General features: G+C 45.1%; 1 protein-coding gene across 1 annotated transcript in view; it reads left to right on the top strand.

The window, feature by feature from the left end:
* The window catches only part of pkn1a (protein kinase N1a), a 324,582-nt gene that overhangs the window by 154,317 nt on the left and 148,133 nt on the right, over window positions 1-22,132 (top strand). The window contains exons 10-11 of the mRNA XM_067973213.1: window positions 7,020-7,095; window positions 18,212-18,377. Coding sequence (XP_067829314.1) covers window positions 7,020-7,095; window positions 18,212-18,377 — 242 coding nt within the window. The remainder of the gene's footprint in view (window positions 1-7,019; window positions 7,096-18,211; window positions 18,378-22,132) is intronic.

The raw sequence follows: 22,132 nt of genomic DNA on the forward strand, positions 1-22,132 counted from the left end.
GCTGCTACTGCCCCTTTTATTCCATGGGCTTCAATCTTGATGACTTCTCTGGATTGAATTCCATTTGCCACTTTTCTACCCACCTGATCTGTCCATTGATATCTTGCTGTAGTCTACAGCTTTCCTCCTCACTATTAACTGCACGGCCAATTTTTGTATCATCTGCAAACTGCTTGATCATGCTTTCTACATTCAAGTCCAAATCATTAATATATAACCACAAAAAGCAAGGTTCCCAATACTGAGCCCTGCAGAAACTCTCTGGAAACAGCCTTCCAGCTACAAAAACACCCATCGACCATTACCCTTTGCTTCCTGGCACTGAGCTAATTTTGGGTACAACTTGCCACTTTCCCATGTATCCCATGGGCTTTTACTTTTTTGACCAGTCTCCCATGTGTGACCTTGTCAGAAGCCTTGCTAAAATCCGTGTAGACCACATCAAACGCACTACCCTCATCGATCCTCCTTGTTACCTTCTCAAAAAATTCAATCAAGTTAGTCAGACACGACCTTTTCTTAACAAAACCATTCTGACTGTCCTTGAATTCTCTGTGCCTTTCTAAATGAAGATTTATCCTGTCCTTCAGAAATGATTTCAATAATTTGCCCACCACTGAGGTTAGATTGGCTGGCCTATAATTACTCAGTCTATCCCTTTCTCCCTTTTTAAACAACGGTACAATGTTAGCAGTCCTCCAATCCTCCGACACCACTCATGTAACAGGGGAGGATTGGAAAATGATGGTCAGAGCCTCCGCTATTTCCTCCCTTGGTTCTCTTAACAAACTGGGATACATTTCATCCGGCCCTGCCGATTTATCTATTTTCAAAGATGCTAAACCCCTTAATAATCCCTCCCTCACTATGTTTATCCCATCCAATATTTTACACACCTCCTCCTTAACTACAGTGTCTGCATCGTCCCCCTCTTTTGTGAAGACAGATGCAAAGTATTCATTAAGAACCATACCCACATCTTCCGCCTCCACACATAGGTTACCTTTTTGGTCTCTAATAGGCCCTACTCTTTCCTTAGTTGTTCTCTTGCTCTTGATATATTTATAAAACAACTTTGGGTTTTCCTTGATTTTACTTGCCAATATTTTTTCATTTGCTTTCCTAATTTCCTTTTTAACTTCACCCCTGCACTTTCTATACTCCTCTTGGCTGTTTGCAGTATTGAGCTCTCAGTATCTGACATAAGCTTCCCTTTTCCCTTTCCCTTTTCCCTTAATTGAGTTAACATCGACTACTTTTTGTGAGAGAGTTCCACGTTTCTACCACCCTTTGTGTGAAGAAGTGTTTCCGAACTCCTCTCCTGATTGGCCAGGCTCTGATTTTAAGGTTATATCCCCTTGTCTTAGACTCCCCCACCAGTGGAGAAAGTTTCTCTCTATCTACCCTATCAACTCCTTTCAAAATCCAGAAAACCTCAATCTAATCACCCCTAAACCTTCTATATTCCAGGGAATACAAGCCTAGTTTATGGAATCTCTCCTCATAATTTATCCCTTGGAGCCCCGGTAACATTCTGGTGAATCTGCGCTGCACTCCTTCCAAGGCCAATATATCCTTTCCAAGGTGTGGTGCCCAGAACTGTACACAGTACTCCAGATGTGGTCTAACCAGGGCTTTGTACATCTGCAGCAAAACTTCCTCCCCTTTCTATCCTAGTCTCTAGTTATAAAGGACAATAGCCTTTTTTGATTATTTTTTTGTACCTGACTACTACATTTTAGTGATCGCTGTACATGGAGCCCTAAATCTCTTTGGACCTCCACTGTTCCTAGCTTTTCACCATCTAAACAATGCTCTGATCGATCCTTTTTTAGTCTATAATTACCTCACACTTAGCTGCGTTGAAATCCATCTGCCACAGGTCGGCACACTCACTTCAATGTCTCTTTGTAATTTTATGCTTTCTGGAGAGATAGAAAAAAATTGGGAGGAGGAATAAATACTTGCCAGCGATGACGCTATATTCTGTGACACAATGTCACACTTTTTTTTGTGCTCATGAAGACTCGGCATATTCAATATCAGCGTCAAGCAGTCTTAGGTCAGGAGGTATCGCACAGCCAGATCGAGAGGAAAGCTCCCTCACCCACTGTAATTATGTGGCATTTTTTTTTCTTTATCAACACACGAATCAATGATCGTGTCACTCTGGCAGAGACTTGGGCTTGAGTGGCATTGCCAGTTGGTGTTAAATTAAGGGCTGCTTTGTGCTTTTTATGATGACCACTAAGAGCTGGATAGAGAATGCTGAAATGGGCTTCACATAGAAGAGATCCTCACTGGTCCGGGCTGCTAGAGATGAAAGGCCAATGTTTCATCAGTCACATCACTCAGTTCCGAGCAGTCACTTTTGACACTGTAATACCAAAGTCAGTTAACGATTTTGTGATGTCACGAAGCGGTCAGTGTTTAAAAGTCAGGTAAAGAATACTGGAAAAGGATTTACTAATAGCAGCACAGGAACACTTTCATTATTTCACATACAGGATAAATAGAGGAACACAATTAAGAGGGATCATTTCGGTGACCTGTAACACCACTAGATGGAGCCTGTGCATAATGAAGCGCGTAAGTCCATGTTTGTAAGGAGCAGTTGTCCGCGTTGACCTTTGAGATGTGTCCCCACAGTTCACAGTATCATCGTAGGTACAGCACAGGAGGAGGCCCATCGTGCCTATGCTGCCCCTTTGAAAGAGCTATCCAATTAGTCCCATTCCCCTGCTCTTTCCCCTTAGCCGTGTAAATTTTTTCCCTTCAAGTATTTATCCAATTCTCGTTGGAAAGTTATTATTGAATCTGCTTCCACCGCCCTTTCAGGCAGCGCATTCCAGATCATCACAACTCGCTGCATAAAAAATGTTTCCTCATGTCGCCTCTGGCTCTTTTGCCGATCACCTTAAATCTGTGTCCTCTGGTTACCGACCCTTCTGCAACTGGAAACAGTTTCTCCTTATTTACTCTGTCAAAACCGTTCATGATTTTGAACACCTCTATTAAATCTCCCCTTAACCTTCTCTGTTCGAAGGAGAACAATCTCAGCTTCTCCAGTCTCTCCACATCACTGAAGTCCCTCATCCCTGGTACCATTCTAGTAAATCTCTTCTGCACCCTCTCTAAGGCCTTGACATCCTTCCTAAAGTATGATGCCCAGAATTGGCCGCAATACTCCAGCTGAAGCCTAACCAGTGTTTATAAAGGTTTAACATAACTTCCTTGCTTTTGTTAATAAAGCTCAGGATCCCAAGTGCTTTTTTAACAGCCTTCTCAGCTTGTCCTGCCACCTTCAAAGATTTGTGTTCATACACCCCCAGGTCTCTCTGTTCCTGCACCCCCTTTAAAATTGTACCATTTAGTTTATATTGCCTCTCCTCATTCTTCCTACCAAAATGCATCACTTCACACTTCTCCGTGTTAAATTTCATCTGCCATGTGTCTGCCCATTTCACCAGTCTGTCTATGTTCTCCTGAAGTCTTTTACTATCCTCCACATTGTTTATTACATTTCCAAGTTTTGTGTCATCTGCAATCTTTGAAATTATACCCTCTATACCCAAGTCCAGGTCATTAATATATATCAAAAAGAGCAGTGGTCCGAATACTGACCCCTGGGGAACACCACTGTATACTTCCCTCCAGTCTCAAAAACAACCGTTCACCACTACTCTCTGCTTCCTGTCCCGTAGCCTATTTTATATCCACGCTGCCACTGTCCCTTTAATCTCAAGGGCTTTAATTTTGCTAACAAATCTATTACGTGGGACTTTATCAAATGCCTTTTGAAAGTCCATATACACGTTATCAACCTCACTACCCTCATTAATTCTCTGCATTACTTCGTCGAAGAACTCAAAATCATGTTAATCAAACACGATTTTCCGTTAGCAAGTCCATGCTGACTTTCATTTATTAATCCATACTTTTCCAAGTGCCAATCTCTTGAAAGTTTCCCCACCACTGACGTTAGGCTATTTGGCTGGAGGATTGCAAATGTTACACCCCTTTTTTGAACAGGGATGTAACATTTGCAATGCTCCAGTCGTCGAGCACCATCCCCATATCTGAGGAGGATTGGAAGATTGTGGCCAGAGCCTCCATAATTTCCATCCTTACTTCCCTCAGTAACCTAGGATACATCCCATCTGGACCAGGTGACTTTTCTACTTTGAGTACTGCCAATCTTTGAAGGACCTCCTCTTTATCTATTTTTATCCTATCCAATATCGCTACCACCTCCTCCTTTACTGCCACAATGGCAGCATCCTCTTTAGTGAAGACAGATGCAAAGTATTCATTTAGTACCTCAGCCATGCCCTCTGCCTCCACAAGAAGATCTCCTTTCTTGTCCCTAATCGGTCCCATGCTTCCTTTTGATTACCCTTTTACTATTTATATGTTTATAAAAGACTCTTGAGTTCCCTTTTATGTTAGCTGCTAATCTATTCTCATACTCTCCCTTTGCCCCTCTTATTCCCTTTTTTAGATCTCCTCTGTACTTTCTGTATTCAGCCTGGTTGTCCACTGTACAATGAACTCTTTTTTATTCGTTCATGGGATGTGGGCGTCGCTGGCGAGGCCGGCATTTATTGCCCATCCCTAATTGCCCTTGAGAAGATGGTGGTGAGCTGCCTTCTTGAACTGCTGCAGTCCGTGTGGTGAAGGTTCTCCCACAGTGCTGTTAGGAAGGGAGTTCCAGGATTTTGACCCAGCGATGATGAAGGAACGGCGATATATTTCCAAATCGGGTTGGTGTATGACTTGGAGGGGAACGTGCAGGTGGTGTTGTTCCCACATGCCTGCTGCTCTTGTCCTTCTAGGTGGTAGAGGTCGCGGGTTTAGGAGGTGCTGTCGAAGAAGCCATGGCGAGTTGCTGCGGTGCATTCTGTGGATGAGGGAGTGGATGGGTGCCAATCAAGCGGGCTGCTTTGTCCTGGATGGTGTCGAGCTTCTTGAGTGTTGTTGGAGCTGCACTCATCCAGGCAAGTGGAGAGTATTTCATCACACTCCTGACTTGTGCCTTGTAGATGGTGGAAAGGCTTTGGGGAGTCAGGAGGTGAGTCACTCGCCGCAGAATACCCAGCCTCTGACCTGCTCTTGTAGCCACAGTATTTATATGGCTGGTCCAGTTAAGTTTCTTGGTCAATGGTGACCCCAGGATGTTGATGGTGGGGAATTCGGCGATGACAATGCCATTGAATGTCAAGGGGAGGTGGTTAGACTCTCTCTTGTTGGAGATGGTCATTGCCTGGCACTTGTCTGGCGCGAATGTTATTTGCCACTTATGAGCCCAAACCTGGATGGTGTCCAGGTCTTGCTGCATGCGGGCTCGGACTGCTTTATTATTTGAGGGGTTGCGAATGGAACTGAACACTGTGCAATCATCAGCGAACATGCCCATTTCTGACCTTATGATGGAGGGAAGGTCATTGATGAAGCAGCTGAAGATGGTTGGGCCTAGGACATTGCCCTGAGGAACTCCTACAGCAATGTCCTGGGGCTGAGATGATTGGCCTCCAACAACCACTACCATCTTCCTTTGTGGTAGGTATGACTCCAGCCACTGGCATAAACCTGACATTTATCATAAGCCTCCTTTTTCTATTTCATTTTAATCTCTATAACTTTAATCACCCAGGGCGCTCTAGCTTTGATGCCCTTCCTTTCCCCCTCGTCGGAATGTGTCTACTCTGTATCCGGACCAACTCCTCCTTGGAGGCCTCCCATTGTTCAATTTCTGTTTTGCCTGCCAATTTTTGATTCCAATCCACCTGGGCAAGATCCCCTTTTAACTCACTGAAATTAGTCCCCCTCCAGTTAAGTATTTTCATATTTGATTGTTCCTTGTCCTTTTCCATAACTATTCTGAACTGAATGATATTGTGATCGCTGTTCCCCAAATGCTCCCCCGCTGGAACATGCTCCAGCTGTTCCACTCCATTCCCCAGAACTAGATGCAGCATTGCTGCTGCCCTCGTAGAGCTGGAAATGCATTGTTCAAGAAAGTTCACTTGAACACGTTTCAAGAATTCCTCCCCTGTTAATTGTATCCATGAGATTCATATCAATTCGTGTTAACTATATTCAGGTGGTGCGTATTAATTGGGGACTCTCTTGTATCCATTTATAAGCGAGCTGGTCTATGGTGTGGTGTGGATGTAATGTGGAGCTCTGAATAAAAGCTTGGAAGCAACTGAAGACTAGGCTCTAGTATTCTATCCCTCGCCACCTGGCTATCTAATTCATAACCTCCCCTTCTTTGACCTTTTCATTGTTACTGGGCCAGTCTATGTTAGGATAATTGAAGTCCCCCATTATCACTACTCTATAGTTCTTGCATCTTTCTGTAATTTGCTTACAAATTTGCTTCTCTATCTCCTTCCCACTATTTGGCCTATAATATACACCCAGTAGTGTAATAGCTCCTCTATTGTTCCTTAATTCCAACCAAATAGATTCTGTCTTTGACCCCTCAACTACATCACCCCTTTCCAGTGCTAGAATAGTTTCTTTGATCAATACTGTCGCCCCCCCCCCCCCCCCCCCGGCTTTCTTCCCTTCCCTACCTTTCCTGAATACCTTGTAGCCAGGAATATTAAGTTCCCAATCCTCCCCTTCTTTGAGCCAGGTCTCCATTATTGCCACGATATCATAGTCCCATGTGGTGACTCGAGCCTACAGTTCAACAACCTTATATACCACACTATGTGAATTGATGCGAATGCACTCTAAACTCATCTTAGATTGCCTCGCCTTTGCCCCCTGACTGATCCCTTCTGTTTCTGAACTATTCTTTACTCTAGTGCTACTTGTCCCTCCCAGTCCTCTGTGCACCTTGTTTCTCCTCTCTAATGTTTCATCCTGGTGCCCATACCCCTGCCAAATTAGTTTAAACTCAACCAACTCAAGTGCTCAGCTGGTTGCAAAGCTGATCGCTCTTGTGCTATAACAGCTACTGGCTTTCCACAATGGTACTCATTGTCATTTGGGTCTTCGTTTGGCAGGTCACTTTCTCCAATCCTGTGATTGAAAGAATACCCAAACTGCAACGGCAGAAGAAGATTTTCTCCAAACAGCAAGGTAAAGTGAATTTGTTTCAGTCTAGTGTGATTATATTCAGAGGGAATGGATTTGAAAAAAACTGAGGTAAAAATGTTATGAGAAGCTGTTTAATAAAACACATTAGTGAGTTGGTGCTGAGAGGTTACCATGGTCGTATCTGTGAGAAACAATCTGCAGTTAATGGTACCATACTAGGTACAGCACAGGAACACTTCCATCAAATCTCCTCTCAACCTTCTCTGCTCTAAGGAGAACAACCCCAGCTTCTCCAGTCTATCCACGTAACTGAAGTCCCTCATCCCTGGAACCATTCTAGTAAATCTCTCCTTCACCCTCTCTGAGGCCTTCACATCCTTCGAAAAGTGCGGTGCCCAGAATTGGACACAATACTCCAATTGTGGCTGAACCAATGTTTTATAAATGTTCAACATAACTTCCTTGCTTTTGTACTCTATGCCTCTATTTATAAAGCCCAGGATCCCATATGCTTTTTTAACCGCTTTCTCAACCTGTCCTGCGACCTTCAACAACTGTGCACATATACCCCCAGGTCTCTCTGTTTCTGCACCCCCTTTAGAGTTGTACCCTTTAATTTATTCTGCTTCTCCTCATTCTCCCTACCAAAATGTGTCACTTCACACTTCTCTGCATTAAATATCATCTGCCACGTGTCTGCCCGTTCCACCAGCCTGTCTGTGTCCTCCTGAAGTCTATCACTATCCTCCTCACTGTTTACTACCCTTCCAAGTTTTGTGTCATCTGCACATTTTGAAATTGTGCCCTGTACATCCAAGTCCAAGTCATTAATTTGTATCAAGAAAAGCAGTGGTCCCAGTACAGACCCCTGGAACACCACTGTACACCTCCCTCCAGTCTGAAAAACAGCCATTCACCACTACTCTCTGTTTCCTGTCACCTGGCCAATTTTGTATCCACGCTGCCACTGCCCCCTTTTATTCCATGGGCATCAATTTTGCTGACAAGGCTATTATGCGGCACTTTATCAAACGTCTTTTGAAAGTCCATATACACCACATCAACCCTCTCTGTTACCTCATCAAAAAACTCAATCAAGTAAATTAAACACGATTTGCCCTTAACAAATCCGTGTTGGCCTTTTCTCATTAATCCATACTTGTCCAAGTGACTATTAATTTTGTCCCGGATTATTGTTTCTAAAAGCTTCCCCACCACCAATGTTAAACTGTAGTTGCTGGGTTTATCCTTGCACCCTTTTTTGAACAAGGGTGTAACATTTGCAACACTCCAGTCCTCTGGCACCATCCCTGTATCAAAGGATGATTGGGAGATAATGGCCAGTACCCCCACAATATCCACCCGTACTTCCCTCAGCAACCTAGGATGCATCCCATCCGGACCGGGTGACTTATCTACTTTAAATACAGCCAGCCTTTCTAGTACCTCCTCTTTTATCAATTTTTACCTCATACAGTATCTCAATGACCTCCCCTTTTACTGTGAATTTGGCAGCATCTTCTTCCTTGGTAAAAACAGATGCAAAGTACTCATTTCGTACCTCAGCCATGCCCTCTGCCTCCATGAGTAGATCTCCTTTTTGGTCCCTAATTGGCCCCGCCCCTCCCCTTTTCCCCATTTACTATTTATATGCTTATGGAAGACTTTTGAATTCCCTTTTATGTTGGCTGCCAGTCTATTCTCATACTCTCTCTCTGCCCTCTCATTTCCCTTTTTACTTCTCCTCTGAATGTTCTGTACTCAGCCTGGTTCTCACTCGTATTAACAACCTGGCATCTGTCAAATTTTTTCTGCTTCATCTTGCTCTTCCTACCAGAACATATCACTTTACACTTCCCTGCATTAAATTTCATCTGCCATGTGTCTGCCCATTTCACCAGTCAGTCTGTCTCCTCCTGAAGTCTGTTACTATCCTCCTCGTTGTTTACTACATTTCTGAGTTTAGTGTCATCTACAAACTTTGAAATTATACCCTCTATACCTAAGTCCATTAATATAGATCAAAATATAGATCAAAAAGAGCAGTGGTCTTTACTGACCCCTGGGGAACACCACTGTATACTTCCCTCTACTCTGAAAAAACAACAGCTCACCACTACTCTCTGCTTTCTGCCCCTTAACCAATTTTGTATCCATGCTGTCACTGTCCCTTTAATCCCATGGCATTAATTTTGCTTAATAAAATCTATTGTGCGATACTTAATCTAATGCCTTTTGAAAGTTCATATATATAACATCAACATTGACACTCCCAGCCACAACAACTTTTTGGGGGAGAGAGTTCCAGATTTCCACTCCCCTTTGTGTGAAGATGTGCTTCCTGACATCACCCCTGAACGGCCGAGCTCTAATTTTGAGGTTCTGCCCCCTTGTTCTGGACTCTCCCACCAGAGGAAATAATTTCTCTCTATCTACCCTATCAAATCCTTTAATCATCTTAAATATTTCAGTTAGATCACCCCTTAATATTCTATACCCAAGGGAATAGAAGCCTAGTCTCTGCAACCTGTCCTCATAGTTTAATCCTTTTAACCTCGGTATCATTCTGGTGAATCTGCACTGGCCCCCTCCATCCAAGGCCAAAACAACCTTGCCCAGAACTGAATGCAGTACTCCAGATGTGGTCTAACCAGAGCTTTATAAACTGTAGCATAACTTTCACCTCTTTATATTCCAGCCCCCTTGAGATAAATGCTAAGATTCCATTAGGTCCGGCAATGCCTCGATTTTAAAATTCCCATCCTTGTGTTCAATTCCTTCCATGGCCTCGCCCCTCCCTATCTCAGTAACCTTCTCCACTCCTACAACCCTCTGAGATCTCTGCGCTCCTCCAATTCAGGCCTCTTGCACATCCCCGATTTTAATTGCTCCACTATTGGTGGCCGTGCCTTCAGCTGCCTAGACCCTAAGCTCTGGAATTCCCTCCCTAAACTTCTACCTCGCTCCTTCTCTCTCTCTTCCTTTAAGTCGCTCCTTAAAATCTACCTCTTTGAGCAAATATTTTGTCATCTGTCCTAATATCTCTCTTTATGTGGCTCGGTGTCAAATTTTGTCTCCTGTGAAGCGCCTTGGAAAGTTTTAGGACGTTAAAGGCACTGTATAAATGTAAGTTATTAGTAATTTATAGTACCTGTCCATAGAACCATAGCAAAGATACAGCACAGAAGGGCGGGGGGGGGCCCATTCAGCCCATCGTGTCCGGGCCGGCTCGAAGAACAAACAGGTGCCCAGCCTAATCCCACCTTCCAGCACCCGGTCTGCAGCCCAGCAGCTTACAGCACTTTAGGTGCAGGTACTTTTTAAAAGAGTTGAGGGTCCCTGCCTCTACCACCAATTCGGGCAGCGAATTCCATACACCCACCACCCTCTGGGTGAAAAAAGTTTTTCCTCATGTCCCCTCTAATCCTTCCACCAATCAGCTTAAATCTATGTCCTCTGGTTCTTGAACTCTCCGCTAGGGGAAGCAAGTACTTCCTGTCGACTCTCCACCATTGGCAGTTACTCCTGATTTCTCCTCAAGTAGTTGTGTCTAGTCCACTTCTGCCAAATTACCTCTTAGTTCTGTAAAATTTGCCTTCCCCTCAATTTAAATCATTTACTCCTGATTTAACTTTGTCCTTTTCCATAATAATGCTAAAACTAACTGAATTGTGGTCACTATCCCCATTATGATCACCCACTGTCACTTCACCCACTTGCCCATCTTCATTTCCCAGGACTAAATCTAGAATTGCATCCCCTCTTGTTGAGCTTGTTACGTACTGGCTAAAAAAGTTCTCCTGGACACCGATCGAGAATTTTGCGCCCTCTGCCCCTCACACTGATGGATGAAATGAGTGGGCAAAACTGTGGCAGATGGAGTTCAATGTGGAGAAGTGCGAGCTTGGATTTGGACCTAAGAAAGATAGATCAGAGTATTTTCTAAATGGTGAGAAGCCAGGAAGTGTGGAGGAGTAGAGAGATTTAGGGGTCCAAGTACAAGGATCACTAAAAACTAATGGACAAATTCAGACCAGGAACCGGGAAGTAGAAAAGCAGTTAGTGACTCAAAGGCAAAAAAAGCAAAGGTGAAACAGCACAGGAATTTGACGGGGTTAAAGGGTATATACTTCAATGCAAGGAGTATAACAAACAAAGCAGATGAGCTAAGGGCACAGATAGACACATGGCAGCATGATATCATTGCTATAACGGAAACCTGGCTTAAAGAGGGGGATAATTGGCAGCTCAATATCCCTGGATATAGAGTTTTCAGGTAGGATAGAATGGGTGATTAAAAAAAGGAGGAGGGGGAGCATTATTGGTTGAAGAATCAATTACAGTTGTGAGAAGGGATGATATGCTAAATGGATCATCAATCGAGGCCATATGGGTTGAGCTAAGAAATAAAAAAGGGGCAGTCACACTACTAGGAGTGGACTATAGACCCCCGAATAGCGAAAGGGAGATAGAAGAACAAATATGTAGGCAAATTTCTGAGTGCAAAAATAAGAGGCCAATAATAGTAGGGGATTTCAACTACCCGAACATCAACTGGGATTCAAACAGTGTGAGGGGCACAGAGGGAGCAAAATTCTTGATCGGTGTCCAGGAGAACTTTTTTAGCCAGTTCGTGACAAGCCCAACAAGAGGGGATGCAATTCTAGATTTAGTCCTGGGAAATGAAGATGGGCAAGTGGGTGAAGTGACCATATTGGGATAGTGACCACAATTCAGTTAGTTTTAGCATTATTATGGAAAAGGACAGAGTTAAATCAGGAGTAAACGTTTTAAATTGGGGGAAGACAAATTCTACAGAACTAAGAGGTGATTTGGCAGAAGTGGACTGGACACAACTACTTGAGGAGAAATCAGTGGCGAGCCAGTGGGAGGCACTAAAAAGTGAAATTCTACAGGTACAATGCAGACACGTCCCCGCAAAGAAAAAGGGTGGCACTGCCAAATTTAGAGCCCCCTGGTTGTCCAGAAGTATTCGGGGCAAGATAAAGCAGAAAAAGAAAGCTTATGACTGTCACAGAAAACTAAATCCTGGGGGTCACCATTGACCAGAAACTTAACTGGACCAGCCATATAAATACTGTGGCTACAAGAGCAGGTCAGAGGCTGGGTATTCTGCGGCGAGTGACTCATCTCCTGACTCCCCAAAGCCTTTCCACCATCTACAAGTCAGGAGTGTGATGGAACACTCTCCACTTGCCTGGATGAGTGCAGCTCCAACAACACTCAAGAAGCTCGACACCATCCAGGACAAAGCAGCCCGCTTGATTGGCACCCCATCCACCACCCTAAACATTCACTCCCTTCACCACTGGCGCACAGTGTGTACCATCCACAGGATACACTGCAGCAACTCGCCAAGGCTTCTTCGACAGCACCTCCCAAACCCGCGACCTCTACCACCTAGAAGGACAAGAGCAGCAGGTACATGGGAACAACACCTGCACGTTCCCCTCCAAGTCACACACCATCCTGACTTGGAAATATTTCGCCGTTCCTTCATCATCGCTGGGTCAAAATCCTGGAACTCCCTTCCTAACAGCACTGTGGGAGAACCTTCACCACGCGGACTGCAGTGGTTCAAGAAGGCGGCTCACCACCACCTTCTCGAGGGCAATTAGGGATGGGCAATAAATGCCGGCCTCGCCAGCGACGCCCACATCCCATGAACAAATTTTAAAAAAAAAGAAAGCCTCGAGGAGTATAGAAAGTACAGGGATGACGTAAAAAAGGAAATAAGGAAAGCAAAGAAAGGGCATGAAAAAATATTAGCTCGTAAGATTAAAGAAAACCCAAAGATGTTTTATCAATACTTTAAGAACTAATGTACATTAAGAGGATAGCTAAGGAAAAGGTGGGACCGATCAGGGATGATAAGGGTAACTTGTGTGCAGAAGCAGAGGATGTGGGTAGGGTTTTAAATAAATATTGTGTCTCCGTATTCACAAAGGAAAGGGATGATCCCGATATAGGAGTTAAAGAGGAGAGGTGTGAAATATTGGATAAGGTAAACATTACGAGAGAGGAAGTACTAGAGGGACTGGAATCCTTGAAAGTTGATAAGTCACCAGGGCCGGATGGATTGTTTCCTAGGCTATTGAAGGAAGCCAGGGAGGAAATAACGGATGCTCTGAGGATCATTTGCCAATCCTCACTGGATACAGGGGAGGTACCGGAGGACTGGAAGACTGCAAACGTGGTACCATTGTTTAAAAAGGGTACGAGGGAAAGGCCGAACAATTATAGGCCGGTCAGTCTTACCTCGGTGGTGGGCAAACTATTAGAATCAATACTGAGAGATAGGATAAACTGTCACTTGGAAAGGCAAGGTTTAATCAGGGATAGTCAGCGTGGATTTGTTCAGGGAAGATCATGCCTTACAAATCTGATTGAATTCTTTGAGGAAGTGACAAGGAGGATTGATGAGGGTAGTGCAGTGGATGTTGTCTGAGGATTTTAGTAAGGCATTTGACAAGGTCCCACATGGCAGATTGGTCAGAAAGGCAAAAGCCCATGGGATACAGGGAAATGTGGCAAATTGGATCCAAAATTGGCTCAGTAACAGGAAACAAAGGGTAAAAGTCGATGGATGTCTTTGCGAATGGAAATCCGTTTCCAGTGGTGTGCCACAGGGCTCAGTGTTAGGTCCCTTGCTGTTTGTGGTATATATTAATGATTTGGACTTGAATGTAGGGGGCATGATTGGCAAATTTGCAGATGACACAAAAATTGGCCGTGTAGTTGATAGTGAAGAGGATAGCTGTAGACTCCAAGAAGATATCAATGGGTTGGTGGAGTGGGCGGAAAAGTGGCAAATGGAGTTCAACCCGGAGAAGTGTGAGGTAATGCACTTAGGGAGGGCAAACAGTAAAAGGGAATACGCAGTAAATGGGAATATATTGAGCGGGATAGAGGAAGTGAGGGACTTGAGTGCATGTGCACAGGTCCCTGAAGGTGGCAGTACAGGTGGATAAGGTTGTGAAGAAGGCATACGGAATGCTCTCCGTTATTAGCTGAGGTATAGAATACAAAAGCAGGGAAGTAATGATGAAACTGTATAAAACGCTGGTAAGGCCACAGCTGGAGTATTGTGCGCAGTTCTGGTCACCACATTACAGGAAGGACCTAATTGCTGTGGAGAGAGTGCAGAGAAGATTTACAAGAATGTTGCCCGGGCTTGAAAATTGCAGCTACGAGGAGAGATTGGATAGGCTGGGGTTGTTTTCCTTGGAACAGAGGAGGCTGAGGGGAGACTTGATTGAGGTGTACAAAATTATGAGGGGCCCAGATAGAGTAGACAGGAAGTATCTGTTTCCCCTAGCGGAGAGTTCAAGAACTAGAGGACACAGATTTAAGCTGATTGGCGGAAGGATTAGAGGGGAAATCAGGAAAAGCTTTTTTACCCAGAGGGTGGTGGATGTATGGAATTCACTGCCCGAATTGGCGGTAGAGGCAGGGACCCTCAACTTTTTGAAAAGTACCTGGACCTGCCCCTAAAGTGCTGTAAGCTGCAGGGCTACGGACCGGGTGCTAGAAGGTGGGATTAGAATGGGCACCTGGTTGTTCTTCGAGCTGGCACGGACATGATGGGCCGAATGGCCCCCTTCTGTGCTGTTTCTTTTCTATGGTTCTATGGTTCGAGGTAAGATGGAGCAGAAAAAGGGGGCATGTAACAGATGACAGGTTGATAATACAAGTGAGAACCAGGCTGAATATAGAAAGTTCAGAGGGGAAGTGAAAAAGGAATTAAGAGGTGCAAAGAGAGAGAGTATGAGAATAGACTGGCAGCTAATTTACAGATCAGCCATGATCTTATTGAATGGCGGAGCAGGCTCGAGGGGCCGATTGGCCTACTCCTGCTCCTATTTTTTATGTTCTTATGTTCTAATATAAAAGGGAATCCAAAAGTCTTCTATAGGCATATAAATAGTAAACGGGGAAAAGAGGAGCGGTTGGGTCGATTAGGGACCATAAAGGAGATCTACACATGGGGGCAGAGGGCATGGGTGAGGTATTAAATGAGTAGTTTGTATCTGTCTTTACCAAGGAAGAAGATGCTGCCAAAGTCACAGTAAAAGAGGAGGTAGTTGAGATACTGGATGGGCTATAAATTGATAAAGAGGAGGTACTGGAAAAGCTGGTTGTATTTAAAGTAGATAAGTCACCAGGTCTGGATGGGATGCATCCTAGGTTGCTGAGAGAAGTAAGGGTGGATATTGTGGGGGTACTGGCCATAATCTCCCAATCATCCTTAGATACAGGGGTGGTGCCAGAGGACTGGAGAATTGCAAATGTTACACCCTTGTTCAAAAAAGGGTGTAAGGATAAACCCAGCAACTATAGGCCAGTCAGTTTAACCTCAGTGGTGGGGAAACTTCTAGAAATGATAATCCGGGATAAAATTAACAGTCACTTGGATGAGTGTGGATTAATTAGGGAAAGCCAGCAGAGATTTGTTAAAGGCAAATCGTGTTTAACTAACCTGATTGAGTTTTTTGATGAGGTAACAGAGAGGGAAGATCATGGCAATGCGGTTGATGTGTATATGGACTTTCAAAAGGCGTTTGATAAAGTGCCACATAATAGGCTTGTCAGCAAAGTTAAAGGCCATGGAATAAAAGGGGCAGTGGCAGCATGGATACGAAATTGGCTAAGTGACAGGAAACAGAGAGTAGTGGTGAACGGTTGTTTTTCGGACTGGAGGGAGGTGTACAGTGGTGTTCCCCAGGGGTTGGTACTGGGACCACTGCTTTTCTTGATATATATTGATGACATGGACTTGGGTGTACAGGGCACAATTTCAAAATTTGCAGATGACTTGGAAGAGTATTGAACAGTGAAGAGGATAGTGATAGAATTTAAATGGACATTGACAGACTGGTGGAATGGGCAGACACGAGGCAGATGAAATCTAACGCAGAGAAGAGCAAAGTGATACATTTTGGTAGGAAGAACGAGGAGAGGCAATATAAACTAAATGGTACAATTCTAAAGTGGGTGCAGGAACAGAGAGACCTGGGGGTATATGTGCACAAATCTTTGAAGTTGACAGGGCAGTTTGAGAAAGCACTTACAGCATACAGGACCTGGGCTTTATCATAGAATCATAGAAAATTTACGGCACAGAAGGAGGCCATTCGGCCCATCATGTCCCCGCCGACCGAAAATGAGCCACCCAGCCTAATCCCACTTTCCAGCACTTGGTCCGTAGCCCTGTAGGTTACGGCACTTCAGGTGCATATCCAGGTACTTTTTAAATGAGTTGAGGGTTTCTGCCTCTACCACCCTTTCAGGCAGAGAGTTCCAGACCCCCACCACTCTCTGGGTGAAAAAAATTTTCCTCAGCTCCCCTCTAACCCTTCTACCAATCACTTTAAATCTATGCAGCCTGGTTATTGACCTCTCTGCTAAGGTCCTTCCTATCCACTCTATCTCGGCTCCTCATAATTTTATACACCTCAATTATATCACCCCTCAGCCTCCTCTGTTCCAAAGAAAACAGCCCCAGCCTATCCAATCTTTCCTCATAGCTAAAATTCTCCAGTCCTGGCAACATCCTCATAAATCTCCTCTGCACCCTCTCCAGTGCAATTACATCCTTCCTATAATGTGATGACCAGAACTGTACACAGCACTCAAGCTGTGGCTTAACTAGTGTTTTATACAGTTCCTGCAGAACCTCCCTGCTCTTACATTCTATGCCTCAGCTAATAAAGGAAAGTATCCCGTTTGCCTTCTTTAACCACCTTATCCTGATACCTTGAGGGATCTGTGGACGTGCACTCCAAGGTCCCTCACTTTCTCTACACCTTTCAGTATCCTCCCATTTATTGTGTACTCCCTTGCCTTGTTTGCCAGCCCTAAATGCATTCCCTCACACTTCTCTGGATTGAATTCCATTTTCCACTTTTCTGCCCATCTGACCAGTCCGTTGATATCTTCCTGCAATCTACAGCTTTCCTCCTCATTATCAACCACACGGTCCATTTTTGTCAACTTCTTAATCACGCTCCCTACATTTAAGTCCAAATCATTAATATGTATCACAAAAAGCAAGGCTCCTAGTACTGAGCCCTGCAGAACCCCAGTGGAAACAGCAGTACTCCATGACTCTATTTATAAGTAGAGTCATAGAATACAAAAGTAAGGAAGTTATGATGAACCTTTATAAAACACTGGTTCGGCCACAACTGGAGTATTGTGTCCAATTCTGGGCACTGCACTTTAGGAAGGATGTGAAGGCCTTAGAGAGGGTGCAGAAAAGATTTACTAGAATTATTCCAGGGATGAGGGACTTCAGTTACGTGGATAGACTGGAGAAGCTGGGGTTGCTCTCTTTAGAGCAGAGAAGATTGAGAGGAGATTTGATAGAGGTATTCAAAATCATGAAGTGTCTAGACATAGTAGATAGAGAGAAACTGTTCCCATTGGCAGAAGATTCGAGAATTAGAGGATACAGATTTAAGGTGATTGGCAAAGGCAGTGTGAGGAAAAACTTTTTTCCACAGCGAGTGGTTAGGATCTGGAATGCACTGCCCGAGGGGGTGATGGAGACAGATTCAACCGTGGCCTTCAAACAGGAATTGGATAAGTACTTGAAGGAAGAAAATTTGGGGAAAGGGTGGGGAGTGGGTCTCGATGGGCTGAATGGCCTCCTTCTGTGCTGTAACCATTCTATGATTCTAAGTGTGCAACTCTCTCCTTCAAAAAGCAGTAGATGCTCGCTCAATTAATAATTTCAAATCTGAGATGGATGGATTTTTGCTAGCCAAGGGTATTAAGGGATATGGAGCCAAGGCGGGTGGATGGAGTTAGGACACAGATCAGCCGTGATCTCATTGAATGGTGGGACAGCTTCGAGGGGCTGAATGGCCTACTTCTGTCCCTATGGTCCTATAGCATGCTTACGAAACAAAGGGGCACAGATATAGAAAGAAGGGGCAACATCAAGCAGGATGGAGAGAAAACACTGGGGGGAGTATCAGCAGGGATGGTAGAGGAGATGGGTTTTGAAGGTTGTGACGGTGAGACTGACTGTTGCGTTCCAGAGTGAGGGGGAATGATGGATGAAGGGTTTGTCACATATAATGCACGTGCTCACTTAACCTGCTAACTAGCTGCCTAATGTATTGTGTTTTAGGGAAGGCTTTCCTTCGAGCTCCTCAGATGAATATTAACATCGCCACTTGGGGTCGGTTGTTGAGGAAGGCATTTCCTGCTGTTAATTCCACAGGGACATACAGCCCCTCATCTTACATGGCTGCTGTCTCCGAGGGCAGGCAGACACTGTCCACCAACATGCCTGGGTAAGACTATAAGGTCATCGGTGCACATTGAGCTGAATTTCCCATCTTTGTTTACTGTGCAGAGAGTATTAAAATGAATTTTAATTCTCAACTCTTTTTTCTCCTCATGTCCAGTCTCTTCTGACCTACATCTGACCTTTTCCGGCACACTCCCGCCACTTCAACCATGTCCCGTTTCCTTGCCATCTGCTTTTCACCGGGACGACCAGTCCCTCTGCACCTCCATCCCTCACCAGGACGACCTGTCCCTCTGCACCTCCATCCCTCACCGGGGCGACCTGTCCCTCTGCACCTCCATCCCTCATCGGGACGTCCAGTCCCTCTGCACCTCCATCCCTCACCAGGACGACCTGTCCCTCTGCACCTCCATCCCTCACCGGGGCGACCTGTCCCTCTGCACCTCCATCCCTCATCGGGACGTCCAGTCCCTCTGCACCTCCATCCCTCACCAGGACGACCTGTCCCTCTGCACCTCCATCCCTCATCGGGACGTCCAGTCCCTCTGCACCTCCATCCCTCACCAGGACGTCCAGTCCCTCTGCACCTCCATCCCTCACCGGGACGTCCAGTCCCTCTGCACCTCCATCCCTCACCGGGACGACCTGTGGGCCGAACTTGTTCTCACATTGAACAACTTTTCCTTTAACTCTATTCACTTCCTCCAAATAAAAGTGTCACTAATGGAACCCATATGGGCCCCAGCTATGCCTATCTTTTCATGGCATACGTGGAACATTTTTTGTTCCAGTCCTTCTCAGGTCCCCTCCCTCACCTCTCTTTCCGGTACAGTGATGACTGTATCAGTGCCGGTTCCTGCTCTCGCCCTGAACTGGCAAATTTCATCAACTTTGCTTCCAATTTCCACCCCTCCCTCACCTTCACATGGTCCACCTCCGACTCTTCCCTTCCCTGACTTTTCTATCTCCATTTCTGGGGATAGGCTGTCCATCAATATCTATTATAAGCCCACTGACTCCCATGGCTCCCTTGATTACACTTCCTCCCACCCTGCTTCATGTAAGGACTCTCTTCAATTCTCCCAGTTTCTCTGCCTCCATCGCTTCTGTTCCAATGTTGCCACCTTCCACACCAGAGCTTCCGATATGTCTTCCTTTTTCCTCAACTGAGGATTCCCCTTCATTTTAGTTGACAGGGCCCTCGACTGTGCCCGTCCCATTTCCTGCATTTCTGCCCTCACCCCTTCCTCTCCCTCCGGAACCGTGATAGGGTCTCCCTTGTCCTCGCCTTCCATCCCACTCGTCTCCACATTCAAAGGATAATCCTCTGCAATTTCTGCTACCTTCAGTGCGATCCCACCACCAAACACATCTTCCCCTCCCCTCCCCTTTCAGCATTCCGAAGGGACCACTCCCTCCGCAATACCCTGGTCCTCTCTTCCATCACCCCCAACCCTCGCACCCCTTTCCCACGGCACCCTCCTGTGCGACCACAGGAGATGCAACACCTGCCCTTTCACCTCCTCCCTTCCCACTGTCTAGGGCCTCAAACACTCCTTCCAGGTGAAACAATGATTTAATTGTACTAGTTCTTACTTATCCTGGATTCACTGCTCACAATGCGATCTCCTCTACACTGGGGAGACCATCGCAGATTGGGTGATCGCTTTGCTCAATCCCTCCGTTCAGTCTGCAAGTTTGCCATTTTAATTCCCCATCCCACTCCCACTCCCACTCCGACCTCTCTGTCCTCGGCCTCCTACACTGTTCCAAAGAAAGTTAAAGCAAGTTTGTGCAGCAGCACCTCATCTTTCTATTAGGAACTTTACAACCCTCTGGCCTCAATATTGAGTTTAATAACTTTAGATTTTAACCACTGCTCCCATTTTCTCAGACAGCAGGTGCTGATGATGGAGGATGGCTGCACCATAATCACTCGGGGCGGAGGAGGTGTGGGCTGGTGCATGTGGTGAGGATCCCTCATGGGTACACGGCTGGTGGGGTGGGCCACACCCCTGGGGGTCTACCCGGGCCACGGGAGCCTTCTCCTCTTCCAGGCTTCCCTCCCTCTCTGTTATTTTGCTGTAACCATTTACACCTCCTCTGGACCCATCTTTTGTTTCTTTACTTGTCCCATTATGACCTCCTTTTGTCATTTAATCACTCCTGCCCTCCACCCTATCACAGCCCTTTCCCTTTTGTTCTTTCCCTGCCGCCTTTTCCCTGGCTCTGTCCTTCCTTAAAAGTTGTTCATCTCTGACATCTTCCAGTTCTGATGAAAAGTCATCGACCTGAAACATTAACTCTGTTTCTCTCTCCACAGAAGCTGCCTGACCTGCTGAGTGTTTCCAGCATTTTCTGTTTTTATTAAAATTTCCCATCTTCATTTGTTGTGTGGATAGTATCAAGATGTATCTACAAGTTGTACGACAGCCCTGTTGTTTTTCTTAACTTTTATCTTCTGCTGATAAGTAAATTGGCTAACAGCTCAAATATAAACCAAATGAGGACTTTTTGTCCTCACTCAAATGCTTGTGCATCATCTCATCAGGCAGAAGTCCTGAGGACTTACACATTAAGAAAAGGAAGGCACTATCCATGTGTTTACCACAGCAAAACAATGTTTGAATTCATGTCGAGTTACTTAGGAACATTGGACAGAACAGGACTGGAAAAGACTGCAGTCCATCTGACCAGTCCCAAAAAACTAAACTCTTCAATCACCTTAAATGGCTGCCCATTGTCCTTTAATTGTTTGTACACTATCTGCCCCACTGCCTCCCCGTGCTGTTCATTCCAACAGATTTATCCCCCTCTCTGTGTAAAATACTTACATCTAAACTGTGCACCTGCCCTCTTCTAAGCTTGAGCACGTCCTCTGGCATTGGAAATCTTCAACATTTTATCAAGTCTCAATTTTAACATTCCTTTAAGAATGCGGAATGCTTGAATAATTATCTCCTCAAAGCCGCCTTATCTTCAGAGTAAACGATCTAGGCTCGTGAACCTCTCCTCAAAGCCCCGCTCCCATATGTTTGGTTGCCATTTTCTGCACTTCCTCCAGTGCCTGGATATCATTAGTACAGTGGACAGCTACTTGAAGGTAAATCAGTGTCAGAGCAGTGTGAGGCATTCAAGGGGGAGATTCAAGGGGTGCAGAGTAAACATCTTCCCACAAAGAAAAAGGGTGGGACTGCCAAATCTAGAGCCCTCTAGATGTCAAGGTGCATGGTAGGAAGAATGAGGAGAGGCAATATAAACTAAATGGTACAATTCTAAAGGGGGTGCAGGAACAGAGAGACCTGGGGGTATATGTGTACAAATCTTTGAAGGTGGCAGGAGAGGTTGAGAAAGCAGTTAAAAAAGCAAACGGGATCCTGAGCTTTATAAATAGAGTACAAAAGTATGGAGGTTATGTTGAACATTTATAAAACACTGGTTCGGCCACAGCTGGTGTATTGTGTCCAATTCTGGGCACCGCACTTTAGGAAAGATGTGAAGGCTTTAGACAGGGTGCAGAAAAGATTTACTACAATGGTTCCAGGGATGAGGGACTTCAGTTATGTGGAGAGACTGGAGAAGCTGGGGTTGTTCTCCTTAGAACAGAGAAGGTTAAGGGGAGATTTGACAGAGGTGTTCAAAATCATGAAGGGTCTAGACAGGGTAGATAGAGAGAAACTCTTCCCATTGGCTGAATGGTAGAGAACCAGAGGACACAGATTTAAGGCAAATGAATCAAAGGCGACATGAGGAAAATCTTTTTTCACACAGTGAATAATTATGATCTGGAATGTGCTG

The sequence above is a fragment of the Heptranchias perlo genome, chromosome 37, assembly GCF_035084215.1.
Source record: "Heptranchias perlo isolate sHepPer1 chromosome 37, sHepPer1.hap1, whole genome shotgun sequence".
In the NCBI taxonomy this organism is placed as follows: domain Eukaryota; kingdom Metazoa; phylum Chordata; class Chondrichthyes; order Hexanchiformes; family Hexanchidae; genus Heptranchias; species Heptranchias perlo.